The sequence below is a fragment of the Spermophilus citellus genome (genome assembly GCF_964194105.1).
Source record: "Spermophilus citellus genome assembly, chromosome: 17".
In the NCBI taxonomy this organism is placed as follows: domain Eukaryota; kingdom Metazoa; phylum Chordata; class Mammalia; order Rodentia; family Sciuridae; genus Spermophilus; species Spermophilus citellus.
The window spans coordinates 64950686-64965101 of record NC_138199.1 but is presented as its reverse complement, the minus strand read 5'-3'; the positions used below and the strand labels follow the sequence as shown (position 1 = coordinate 64965101).

At 38.7% G+C, this 14416-nt stretch overlaps 1 protein-coding gene across 3 annotated transcripts in view; it reads right to left on the bottom strand.

Annotated features, from left to right (window-relative positions):
• The window catches only part of HELZ (helicase with zinc finger), a 168462-nt gene that overhangs the window by 130475 nt on the left and 23571 nt on the right, over positions 1–14416 (bottom strand). For all 3 annotated transcript variants that reach the window (XM_081271910.1, XM_081271909.1, XM_081271911.1), the window contains exons 4-5: positions 4100–4327; positions 1980–2016 (exon numbers count right to left, since the gene is read on the bottom strand). In XM_081271910.1, coding sequence (XP_081128036.1) covers positions 1980–2016; positions 4100–4309 — 247 coding nt within the window. In that variant the 5' untranslated portion in view covers positions 4310–4327. The remainder of the gene's footprint in view (positions 1–1979; positions 2017–4099; positions 4328–14416) is intronic.

Here is a 14416-nt window from a genome sequence, read left to right as displayed (position 1 = left end):
CAGAAAAAAAAAACAACCCTTTTCCGTATGTTCCTTCACCAAAAGCATTTCATTTTCTGTGACTTTTCATGTTATGAACTTTCTGTGACCTTGACTTACATTATCTCTAAAATGAGAAGACTGTATCAACTTCACTAGTAGTCAGGAAAGTAAAAATTAAAGAAAGAGGGACTGTTTCTCAGACATGAAATAGCAACACTTCAAGACTGGTAGGTTTCAGTCTTAGTGAGATTTCAAGGAATGGGCATTCTCATTTAAATTGCTGAGGGTGGGCCGGGGTTGTGGCTCAGTGGTAGAGCACTTGCTTAGCATATATGAGGCACTGCGTTCAATCCCCGGCACCATATAAAAAAAATAAAAACAAATAAATAAAAGTATAGAAAATAAAAAATAAATTTAAAAAAAAATAAAGAAAGATAGATAAATTGCTGGGGGTATGTGCATTTGACACTGATCTGATGTATCTATAAAAACTGTCCGTGCACACTCACCTTAACCTAGGAATCCAACTTCTAGTACTATGTTACAGAAACAAAGGCAATAATAAGGAAGAATTTATGTTTATTACAAGATGGTTTATAAAGACAGGCGAGAAAACTGGAATACTGTAAAAGCTCATCCAGGAAAATAGTTAAAGCTCATGAGTTATAACTCATCCATACTAAGAAATTTTTTTTTTTTCCTTTCTCAGCACTGGGGATCAAACCCAGGGCCTCCCATATTCTACAGATAAGTACTATACCAACTGAGCTACACCCCAGCCCCACTCCAGGGAATATCAAGCAGAAACTGGTGTATATACTTAGAGATCCAGGATGTACTGATATATAAGCAAGCAAGCAGCTTTGGGATCGCGGTACAAATTTTTATTTTATTTTTTTTAATTTTTAAAGGAGAAGCCCTATTTATAAGCATTTGTGTTTATCACTACAGAGAAAGCTGCAGAAGATATAGCAATCTTATAATAATATTTCTTCAGGTTGAGGGAAGAAAGAGAAATCATTTCTTTATTCATAATTCTCTACATTATTTGAATTATTATTATTATTTGCCTATTAGTATTTTTTTTAATGTCCAAAGATAGCAGGAATTTTTTTAAAGGAATATTGTACAGGATATCTCTTATTTAACTCCCAAACTATTACAACATTATGAAGCAAGGTTCACTGAGAGGTAGCTGATCTTTAATGAATGGCTGAATTATGTTCAATATACCACAGGAATACTTAATATAGTTTTGTAAGATTTACAACAAAAATACTTAATACTTTTTGAAGTGCTGACACAACAGAGTAAGAAGGGAAAAAAATTAACTTATGTCAAACACCTTGGCCCCAACGTCCAACGCTGGATAAATGAAACATCATATTATCCAAGTCACTGAGCTGTGCAAAAAATTCCACCAAGAGTGTGTGAGAACATGTACAGAACTCCTCTCCCACTTGCTCCTACACTCACTCACTCTAGTGAGACGGCAGCATGAAGAACAGGGTTACTATATTATGGGTACTCAGAGAACAAGAATCTTATTATAAATCTCGATTTCCTGCCCAAAAAAAAACAGAAAAAAGTTCTAACCATTTATTAAGGAAAATCTCCTGATTAATGAAAATATTTCAGGAGGGATGAGTCTTCCTTTTCAATGTATCCAAGCTTAATAATTCATATCCATCCATGCTACTTGTGGGCTCTTACTGACTAGAACTACTCACACAAAATTTAAAAGCACACATCGTCAAAGCTCCTGGGAAGTGGACAGAAACATCAATATTCATAAGTAGGAGCAGTGTTTAAATTTTTGCATACCAATTGTAGCAGGAAAGCTTCATCCATACCAGTCTCTAATAAGGCGGGAGGTTTTAATATCAGAATTGCTTTTGAAATTACAAACGAAAAAAAAAAAAATCAGACCTTAAACATTGCTCAATTAAATAATTCAAAATCTTCAAATCAGAAAAGAGTACCGGTTTTAAACATACCGTGCCTACAATCTTCATCAGCTTGTCCATAGTTTTTCTGCAAAATAAAAAGACACAAGATAAAATTAAGTAGTTCAAGGACTGCTTTTTTTGTTGTTGTTGTTGTTACTAAGGATTGAACGCAGGGGCACTCGACCACCAAGCCACATCCCCAGGCCTATGCTGTATTTTATTCAGAGACAGGGTCTCACTGAGTTGCTCAGCGCCTCGCTTTTGCTAAGGCTGGTTTTGAATTGGTGTTCCTCCTGCCTTAGCCTCCCAAGGTGCTGAGATTACAGAAGCGCTGGGATTACCAGCGGGCACCACCATGCCTGGCCCAAGGACCGCTTTCAACAAAGACGTTAGCAAAGAGAAGCTCATCTTTGTCTCAAAGTTAAATCACAAAGGTTATAAATTTAACCCATTAATTCACAGAGCAGAACTAACGCTGTGTTCAGGGAGGGTCACACAACACTCTACACAAATGACACTCTACACACACACCGGCACAACTCCCTTGTCCACTGACCCCCACCCAGACTTCTCACCTTCTTTCACTTCAGCTAGCCTCAGGTTCCTTCCAAGCTTAAATGAGAAAACTGGAGCCGTGAGGAGAGAATTTCCAGACTGTGACCACCTCATCTACCTCATCTACCCGCTTCCCACTCACCCTGTTCCTGCTCCTGTCTAAACTCCTGCTCCTCCGCCTACTCCAGTCAGATCCACAGCTACATTCACCGCAGCCCGTTCAGACACGTTGCCATGTGCCCAGTGGTAGCCACTGATAGTGGAGAATGTTTGCCCACTCTGTCAGTGGTACTTTCTTCACACAGCTCCCAGGACACCCGGCTTTCTCCCTTTTCCTTTTCCTGAGGTTGCTCTTCAGGCCACTCTGCTGGCTCCTCCTTTTGTGTCCAACCTTTTGACACTGTGGTACCACAAGACCAAAGCCTTGGTCCTCTCTTCTCTATCCACTCTGTTCACCCAGGCTCTAGACTGTATCCCACGGATTCTCCCAAACTCTATGCCTGCACACCCGAACGCTCACTCAGTGCCTCCCGCAGGATAGTAAATGACATGTCCAACTCCAGAGGTCCAAAAATGAGCTCACAACGCCTGCTCCCCTCTACCGTCTCTCACCTCAGCTGAAGGAAGTTCCATTCTTCTAATTGAGGCAAGTGACTGTGACAGCTCTCTCTCTCATTCCCACACCCAGCAAATCTGACCATTTCCACCTTCAAAAGAGCAACTTCTCACTATCGCCACTGTTACTGTTTGGGGCTGAGTCACTGTCATCTTTGGCCTAGATTATTCTAACAGTCTCCAAACTAGTCTTCTTACATGTACTCTTATTCCTTAATAATCTCTTTTCAACGTAAATCACATAATTCCTACTGAATGACATCATACCACTCTTCCACTCAAAGTGCTGCCATAGCTCCCTGCCTCGCAGAAATAATCAGTCCTTAGGATCAGACCACAGGCTCTGCCCTTTCTCCTCTCCTGTATGCACACCCTACTCCAATCACAATGTCCTCCCAGCTATTTCTCAAACATGGTAGGCATGCTTCTGCCTCAGGGCCTTTGCCTGACTGTTCCCTTTGCCTGTATTGCTCTTCCTCCAGCTTTCCCTGTGGCTCAGCCCTGCCTCCTCCTTCTCAGTAGGCCTATCTTGATCACTGAATATTTTAAGCTGCCCCTATGTCCAACCCTGGTACTCCCTTGCCCTGCTCTCCTTTTTTCATGTAGTTAATCTATAGTGTTTTATTTATAGTAGCTATTGTTTGTCTGTCCCCCTACTAGAAAAAGTATAATGAAGAAGGAATCTTCTTTCATCAGTACATTCACCAAGTTCCTAGAGAAGTATGTGGTACACACTGTCACTTAGTAAATACTTGTCACTTAGTAAATATTTGTGGAATGAGTGAATAATTCAAAGTGCTGCACCACAGCACAATTTTCTAAGTTTAAAAACACAGTTTTAACCATCAAAGATATTCCGAAACTACCAGGCACTTCATTCATATCTCTTCAAGTCAAAATTAGCTGATTTGTACAGGAATAACCAGCCATAGTCCTGACTCACCAAAAAGGGCCATTTTACCCAGTTCCGCATTGGCATGCCAACAGTGTTAACTCACCAGTTGCAAAAATGAGGCAATTCTGTAAAGAAGACTCTCGATTTTGATGCGTTCTATCTCCAGTGGACATGGCCCTGAGAAGTCTGCCATGGAGTACTGGCCAAGAGAAAGGAGGGCCTCTGTGCAGTGCTTGAGGGCCATGTCATAGTCCTGCCTCTTCAGTGACTCACATGCTTGTTCACATGACTTTTCAGCTCTTCTGTCTTCCATGACTCAGGGACAAAATTCCTAAAGACAGGGAGAAAAGAAAAAGAGATTTTTTTAAAGATTTAGCTATTATAAATTCTAGGCCATTCCTATCTCAACTTGCTTAATATCTATCTAAATAGTTTCTTTCAACTAGTCTCCGACTTAAGGTCACAATTAAGTTATTGATGCTACAAAATCTAAACTTCTCTTTTATATTTTATGAAGTCTGCAATAAGATCCAAGTCAAAATGTCAACCATAACCAGGTGCGGTGGCGCACATCTGTAATCCCAGTGGCTCTGGAGCCTGAGACAGGAGGATCAAGAGTTCAAAGCCAGCCACAGCAAAAGTGAAGTTCTAAGCAACTCAGTGAGATCCTGTTTCTAAATAAAATACAAAATAGGGCTGGGGATGTGGCTCAGTGGTCGAATACCCCTGAATTCAATCCTGATACCACAAAAAAAAAAAAAAGTGTTGATCATAAGCCAGGATCATATCAAATTTATAAATGAGACAAATTTATAAATAAATCATAACTTTAAATACTACAAAGTAAAACAAACCATAAAGGATTTCCTTCTTTTAACCAAAGGTGAAGAAATATTTCATATACAAACCTTTAAATTCCAGTCTCCCAATTTCAATCTTGCAATAATTGTGACTGCAGAAAATCAAAATCTATATAGTGTGAAATTTTTTTCCACTTATTAAAACACTGGCTAAAATCAAAGTTAGACCTGTCCATTGCTTCAAATCAGCAAACATTTCCTCAGGGCCAGGTCCTGTGCTTACAGCCACAAATGCAAAGATGAAGCATGAGGTCACTGCCTTCAAGAGAATCAGACTATAGCAAGAGAGGCAAAGCACACTGAATGATTACAAGACTTATTCCATCAGCTAAAGACAGGCACTGGCCTCAAGAGTGAACAAGAGGGCGATCCAAATGGCAGGCCAGAGGGAAGCAGCATTCTGTGTCGCTCTGTGACCTGGGTCTCAACTAGTGGGACTACAGCTTCTCTGACAGTGACACAGGACCCCAACACAGCTGTTCCCACTGTGCCCGCAGCATGGCTCAAGGCCTCAGCGTTAGAGCAGGACTCCCGACTCCCTGCACCCAACTCCCAACTACTAGCCCACACAGGGCTCCCAAGTGCCTTAGCAGGATCACTACATCAGCACCAGCGCAGAACTCCCAAACGCCACTCTGCTCCCGTGAGGACACTCAGCTGCTACCCACCCATAGGAACTCTGGCCACCACTCCCCTGTGGACCCCCATCTACCAACGTGGGGCTCCCCCAGTCGTCTCCATCTTGTGACTTGGCAGCTACTGCCATAGTCCCTTCATGCGGTAGTCTACCTGCACCTGGAGACATCCTACAGGCTCCCAGGACAGCCAAAAGCTGCAACACTGCACGCCACAGAGCTCATCTCTGAACACATCGCACAAAGCCATTGCCAGGCTCCCCGCATCCGACCCAACACCCTGACCCTGGAAGCAGCCCGCCTGCATCTTGGGTCACCTTCCTTGACATCTTTGGTAGGGCAGCTCCCAAATTGGAACTCTAGCTGGCCAGGTACCCGGTTTCCAACTCCACCCTCTCCCCACCAGCCGGTAACCCATCACAGTAACTGCCCAACACAAAACAGCTCTCAGTGGGACGGGTAAGCAGTGTGACCAGGGCGCTGCCCACAGGAGACATGGTGAGAGGGGTCCCTTAATTAGGAACTACAAAGGGAGAGAGAGAGAGTGCAACAGTTTGGAAACTAACAAAGAGACGAGGAACTGGGAAATCTTCAGGCAAAATAGGGAGATAGGACCGGGCGCTCAAGTCATATAAGCAGACCTAAAAGAGACCCTTGAGGTGCAGTCTCCCTCCAGGGACTCACTTCCATGTGCCCTGTACCAGAACCAGCCTTTCCATCCTGGTTACCTTCACCATCCTGATGGCAGAGATACCAGCTAACAACAGACAACCCCACCTATTGGATGAGAAGGGAAGCAAGAAAGATACTGGTCTCCAACCAAAACAATTAACAATCCTGGTTTCTTCTAGGTTTGTTATGGTTGTTGTTATTGTTGTTGTTCTCTTTTTCTTCTCCCCTTCTATTCTCCCACATCATATCCCCAACGTATGTGAAACCAAGAACTTTGCATGAATTAGGATTTTGAGGACTGGAACATGTGAATAGTATATTATACCTGTATAGTATATGTCTTTTTTTTTCTTTTTTTCCTCCAATTTTTACTATTTTAACATCCTTTATTTTTCTTAATACATTTGTGTTTGTTTTATGTACTCTATTGTCTTCCCATGTACTTGTCTACTCAAAATTACTTACTGTCCATTCTCCTGCTACTAACCCTCTTTTAGAGTTCTCTTTCACACTTCCTAAGATATACTAACTCTATATTCTCACATTCTGCCTCCTCAGCATATCATCCTACAACTCACCCCCAGTTCACTGACCACCATCAGAAAATGTAAACACTTTTACAAACCTACTGATTATATTATAGATTATAATCAAATTCAACATTTCTGTATATTGTGAACAAACTCTAAATGTCTGAATAGCAACAAATTGTTTATAGGTGGTATATTGTTTACTTTGGGATTTGTTAACATTGTCCTCCCCCATAAAGGAGAGGTATTGGAACTCTAAAGGAGCACTATAAGCCTATAAGGTAAAAATGGTAATGCCGTGGACCCACAGCGCTAGAAGGGAAGACACATGAGCAACAAGAAAAGACAAGGAAAGAAAGTGCCCCAAACAAATCAAGAAACCCACATTATTAGAATCCATGACTAGCACAGCAGAAAAAATGACAGAGAAGAAGTTCAGGATGTACATCATTAAAATGTTCTGTGAATTAAAGAATTACATAAGAGAACAAATATAGGCAGCAAAAGATCATTTTGACAAAGAGCTACATAAACAAGTATAGGAAGCAGAAGATTACTTCAGTAGGGAGACACAGGTGCTAAAAAAGAAAAACAAACAAACAGAAATCCTTGAAATGAAAGTAACAATAAACCAAATTAAAAGTTCAACTGAAAGCATCACCAACAGAGTAGACCACTTGGAAGACAGGACCTCAGACAATGAAGACAAAATATATAATCTTGAAAAGAATGTAGACCACACAGTGAAAATAGTAAGAAAACATGAGCAGAACATTCATGAAATATGGGATAAAATGAAAAGACCAAATTTAAGAGTTATTGGTATACAGGAAGGCACAGAGTTCCAAACCAAAGGAATGAACAATCTATTCAATGAAATAATATCAGAAAAATTTCCAAACATTAAGAATGATTTGGAAAACCAAATTCAAGAAGCTTATAGGACGCCAAATGTACAAAATTACAACACATCCACACCAAGGTACATTATAATGAAAATGCCCAACATACAAAATGAGGAGAGAATTTTTTTAAAAAGCCACAAGAGAAAAGAATCAGATTATATAGAGAGCAAAACCAATTAGGATAACTGCAGATTTTTAAACCCAAACCCTGAAAGCTAGAAGATCCTGAAACAACATACATCAAGCTCTGAAAGAAAATGGATGCCAACCAAGAATCTTGTATCCAGAAAAATTAAGCTTTAGATTTGATGATGAAATAAAAACCTTCCATGATAAACAAAAGTTAAAACAATTTACAACTAGAAAACCGGCACTATAAGACATCCTTGGCAATATATTCCAAGAGGAGGAAACAAAAAATAACAATGAAAATCAGCAGAGGGAAGTATTACACTAATGGAAAAACTTTCTTTTTTTAAGAGAGAGAGAGAGAGAGAGAGAGAGAGAGAGAATTTTAATATTTATTTTTTTAGTTTTTGGTGGACACAACATCTTTGTTTGTATGTGGTGCTGAGGATCGAACCCGGGCCACACACATGCCAGGCAAGCGCGCTACCCCTTGAGCCACATCCCCAGCCTCTGGAAAAACTTATCAAAGGAGAAACTAAGTCAAATTACAAAACAAAAATAAACAAAAATGGCTGGGATACAAATCATGTCTCAATAATAACCCTGAATGTTAATGGCCTAAACTGACCAATCAAAAGACATAGGCTAGCAGATTGGATTAAAAAAAAAAAAAAGACCCAACAATATGCTGCCTCCAGGAGACTCATCTGTTAGAAAAAGACATCCACAGACTAAAGGTGAAAGGTTGGGAAAAATCATACGCCTCACATGGACTGTAGAAGCAAGCAGGGGTTTCCATCCTCATATCAAATAAAGTAGACTTCAAGTTAAAGTTTATCAAAAGGGACCAAAAAAAGGACATTTCATACTGCTCAAGGGAACCATACACCAACAAGATATAACAATTATAAAAATATATGCCCCAAATAATGGAGCATCTATGTTCATCAAACAAATTCTTCTCAAGCTCAAGAGTCAAATTGACCAAAACACAATAATCTTGGGTGACTTTACCACACCTCTCTCACCACCGGACAGATCTTCCAAACAAAAGGTGAGCAAAGAAACTATAGAACTCAATAGTATAATCAATAACTTAGACTTAACTGACATATATAGAATATTTCATCCTTCAACAAGCAAATACACTGTCTTCTCAGTAGCACATGGATCCTTCTCTTAAAATAGACCATATAATATACCACAAAGCAACTCTAAGCAAATACAAAAAAATAGAGATACTACCCTGCATTTTATCAGATCATAATGGAATGAAATTAGAAATCAATAACAAATAAAAATCATTTCAACAACTGTAGACTAAATAATATGCTCCTGGATGAACAAAGGGTTGTAAAAGGAGGAGATTAAAAATTCCTAGAGGTAAATGAGAACACTGATTCAACATGTTGAAATCTCTGGGACACTATGAAGGCAGTACTAAGAGGAAAGTTCACTGCATGGAGTTCATACCTTAAAAGAAGATGATGTCAAAAAATAAATGACCTAACATTACATTGTAAAGCCCAAGAAAAAGAAGAACAAATCAACACCAAAAGCAGAAGACAGGAAATAATTAAAATTAGAGCTGAAATCAATGAAATCGAAACAAAAGAAACAATTGAAAAAATGGACAAAAAGTTGATTCTTTGAGAAAATAAATAAAATTGACAGACCCTTAGCTATGTTAAGAAAGAGAAGAAGACAGAAAATTCAAATTACTAATATACGTGATGAAAAAGGTAAAATCACAACAGACACTACAGAAATACAGAGGATAATTAGAAATTATTTTGAAAACTTGTACCCCAATAAAATAGAAAATATCGAAGGCATTTACAAATTTCTTAAGTCATATGATTTGCCCAAATTGAGTCAGGAAGATATACACAATTAAACAGACCAGTATCAAATGAAATAGATGAAACAGAAGACATCATCAGAAGTCTACAAAAGCCCAAGATCATATGGATACACAGCTGGGTTCTACAATACCTTTAAAGAAGAACTAATACCAATACTCTTCAATTTATTTCAGGAAATAGAAAAAGAGGGAGCACTTCCAAACTCATTCTATGAGGCCAATATCACCCTGATTCCAAAACAGACAAAGACACATCAAAGAAAGAAAATTTCAGATCAATATCTCTAATGAACATAGATGCAAAAATTCTCAATAAAATTCTGGCAAATCGAATACAAAAACATATCAAAAAAATAGTGCACCATGATCAAGTGGGATTCATCCCAGGCATGCAAGGTTGGTTCAACATACGGAAATCAACAAACGTAATTCATCACATCAACAGACTTAAAGGTAAGAATCATATGATCACCTCAACAGACACAGAAAAAGCATTCAACAAAATACAGTACCCCTTCATTTTCAAAACACTAGAAAAATTTAGGATAACAGAAACATATCTCAACATCATAAAGGCTATCTATGCTAAGCCCCAGACCAACATCATTCCAAATGGATAAAAATTGAAGGCATTCCCTCTAAAAACCAGAACAAGACCAGGATGCCCTCTTTCCCCACTTCTATTTAACATACTTCTTGAAACACTGGCCAGAGCAATTAGACAGACAAAAAAAATTAAACGGATACGGATAGGAAAAGAACTCAAATTAGCACTATTTGCTGACGACGTGATTCTATACCTAGAAGACCCAAAAAGTTCAACCAGAAAACGAATTCAAAGTAGCAGGATATAAGATCAACACCCATAAATCAAAGGCATTTCTGTATATCAGTGATAGATCCTGAAAGGGAAACAGGGAAAACTACCTTATTTACAGTAGCCTCAAAAAAATTAAAATACTTGAGAATCAACTTAGAGAAAGAGTTGTGAAAGACCTATACAATGAAAACTACAGAACCCTAAAGAAAGAAATCAAAGAATACCTTAGAAGATGGAAAGATCTACCTTGTTCTTGGATAGGCAGAATTAATATTATCAAAATGACCATACTACCAAAAGCACTATACAGATTTAATGCAATTCCAATCAAAATCCCAATGACATTCCTCATAGAAATAGAAAAAGCAGGGTCTGGGGTTGTGGCTCAGCGGTAGAGCACTTACCTAAGGCCCTAGGTTCGATCCTCAGCACCACATAAAAATAAATAAATAAAATAAAAATATTGTGTCCAACCACAACTAAAAAGTAAATAAATATTTAGAAAAAAAAAGAAATAGAAAAACCAGTCATGAAATTCATCTGGAAAAATAAGAGACCCAAAACAGCTAAAGCAATCCTTAGCAAGAAGAATGAAGCAAGTGGCATCACTATACCAGACCTTAAACTATACTACAGAGTAATAGTAACAAAAACAGCATGGTATTGGCACCAAAACAGACTGGTAAACCAATGGTACTAAATAGAGGACACAGAGACTAACCCACAAAATTACAATTATCTTCTATTAGACAGAGGCACCAAAAACATACATTGGATAACCTCTTCAACAAATGGTGCTGGGAAAACTGGAAATTCATATGCAACAAAATGAAATTAAACCCCTATCTTTCCCCATGCACAAAACTCAACTCAAAGTGGATCAAGGACCTGGGGCTGGGGTTGTGGCTCCGTGGTAGAGGCCCTGGGTTTGATCCCAAGCCCCGGACAAAAATAAATAAATAAAATAAAGGTATTGTGTCCAACCACAACTAAAAAATAATATTAAAAAAAAAGTGATTCAAGGACCTAGGAATTAAACCATAAACCCTACATCTAATAGAAGAAAAAGTAAGCCCTAATCTCCATCATGTCAGATTAGGCCCAACTTCCTTAACAAGACTACTATTGCACAAGAATTAAAATCAAGAATCAAAAAATGGGATGGATTCAAACTAAAAAGTTTCTTCTCAACAAAAGAAACAACCAGTAAGATGAACAGAGAGCCTACAAAAATGGGAGCAAAATTTTACCCCTCACACATCAAATAGAGCACTCATCTCTAAGGTCTATAAAGAACTCAAAAAGCTAAACACATACACACACACACACACAAAAAAAAAATAATCAATAAATGGGCCAAGGACCTAAACAGACACTTCTCAGAAGATATACAATCAATCAACAAATATATGAAAAAATGTTCATCATCTCTAGCAAATCAAAACTACTCAAAAGATTTCATCTCGCTCCAGTCAGAATGGCAGCTATTAAGAATACAAATAACAATAAATGTTGGCGAGGATGTGGGGGGAAAAGGCACACTCATACATTGCTGGTAAGACTGCAAATTGGTGCAGCCAATATGAAAAGCAGTATGGAGATTCCTTGGAAAATTGGGAATGAAAACATCATTTGACCCAGCTATCCCTCTCCTTGGTCTATACCCAAAAGACTCAAAAACAGCATACTACAGGGACACAGCCACATCAGTGTTTATAGCAGCACAATTCACAATAACTAAATTATGGAGCCAAACTATGTGTCTTTCAGTAGATGAATGAATAAAAAAATATATGGTATGTATACATCATAGAATATTACTCATCAATAAAAGAGAATAGAATCATGGCATTTGCAGGTAAATGGATGGAGATAGAGAAGATAATGCTAAGTGCAGTTAGCCAACCACAAAAAACCAAATGCTAAATTTCTCTGATATAAGGAGGCTGATTCATAGTGGGGTAGGGAGGGGGAGCTTGGGAGGGAACAGATGAATTCTAGATAGGGAAAGGGGTGGGAGGGGAAGGAAGAGGGCGTGAGGTTTAAAATAATGGTAATATAAGATGGACATTATTATCCAAGAACATGTATGAAGATAGGAATGGTGTAAATATACTTTGTATACAATCAGAGATATGAAAAATTGTGTTCTGTATGTGTAATATGAATTGTAATGCATTCTGCTGTCACATATAACAAAGCAGAATAAAAAAATTAAAGAGTGAACAGGAGTTCACCACGCAGATAACAGGGAGAGTAAACTCAAGCTTTCCAGGGAGAAGGATCCAAGTGAAATCATCAAAGGGAGAAAATCTGCAGTTTAGACTCAAGGTAGAAAGGAAGAAGAAGAAGAGAAGCCATGGATGACCTCAAATGCCACAAGAAGAGAGAGAAGCGAGAGCTCTGTTTCATTGGCAAAGGAGCACAACTAAAATTTTTTAAATAAAGAAGGAATCTATCATATATAAAGCCTATGAAGAACTAGATAAAAGGGCAAGAAGAAATGACAAGCACTGCCACTAATAAGGAGAACTGTAAAATAATCCAAGGAAGACACAGTGACAGTGCCATCATGCTTCTCCCTAGCTCTATCACCCAGATACAAGGAGAAATCCTGGGCAGAGAAGGTCTACTGAAACCTGAGCCCACAGTCATGATAATGCTTCAAGGATCAATAATGCTAGGCAAAATGGCACATGAATTAGTCCAGGTGACTTGAGAGGCTGAGGCAGGAAGATCACAAATTCTAGGCCAGCCTGGGCAATTTAATAGTCTGTCTCGGTCTCAAAATAAAGATAAAAAGGGCCGGGGATAGAGCTCGAGGGTAAAGGTATCCCTGGATTCAATCCCCAGTACCAAGAATAAAAAACAAAGGCTCGCTCTAGCTGGCCGGTCACCATTGCGTTTCCTGCTGCTTTCTCCTTCCTCTCTCTCCTGCTCTTGCCCACTCTACCCACTGGCCTCTAGGGACTCATCTGTCCCATCCACCTCTCACCAGCCTATATAAATGCTCTCTGCCAGGCTCCCCAGCTTTGACCATGGCACTAATTCCACCACCACCCCTACCCTTCACTGTTCTGAAGTCCTCTGTGGCCTAAAATTACAATGGGCGATGAGGGGGAAACGTTGCTGGCCAGTGGCCAAAAGACAGCAGCAGTGAGTGAACAAGATGACAGACAGAAGCTGTCTAGGCCCCTTCACCTTTGGAGATTGTTGGTATATCCAAAAATGTAGAAACTCTGAAGGAATGGGAACATGAAGCATTAAAAAAGGACTTCAACAGTATTTGTCAGCATGTTGAATACAGGTGGTATAGGGATGTGGGTGTAGCTCACAGCCGGAGCACTTGCCTACATTTCAAGGCCCTAGGTTCCATCCCCAATACCACACAAACAAACAAACAGAAAAATTAGGGTGGTATATACATGAGTTCAATAAAATACTCTCTATCAGTTGGAATTTTTAACTAAAAATAACTCATAATTTTAAAAACTAGTATATTAAATGTTTACATTTAACAAATTAATACTTTTAACACAAAATAAATCTAATTGTTTTATTAACAGGATAATCCAAAAAATATTTAGATACCATATCCTTAGTCTTTAAACATCCTCAAGTGTACTTCAGTGAGCTATATATAATTCCCAGTTTTATTTAAGAGAATTCAGATATTCAATCTATAGCTGATATTTATATCCCTTATAAAAACATGTATTGCTTTGGGTGCAGTCAATTATCAAACAAAAGTATAAAATAATTTAAAGTATAAAATAATTATTACAGTGACTTTGTCCATTACACATAAGAATGGCATTACAAAATGATTACTAAGTTAGGATACAGACCCAAGTTTATATTAGTGACATTTGAGCTAGATAAGTCTTTATTATGGGGGAACCATCATGGGCATTGTAGAATGTTTAGTGACATCCCTGGCCTCTGCCCACTCAATACCAGTAGCACATCCTGACTATGACAAATCAAAAATGTCTACACACATTA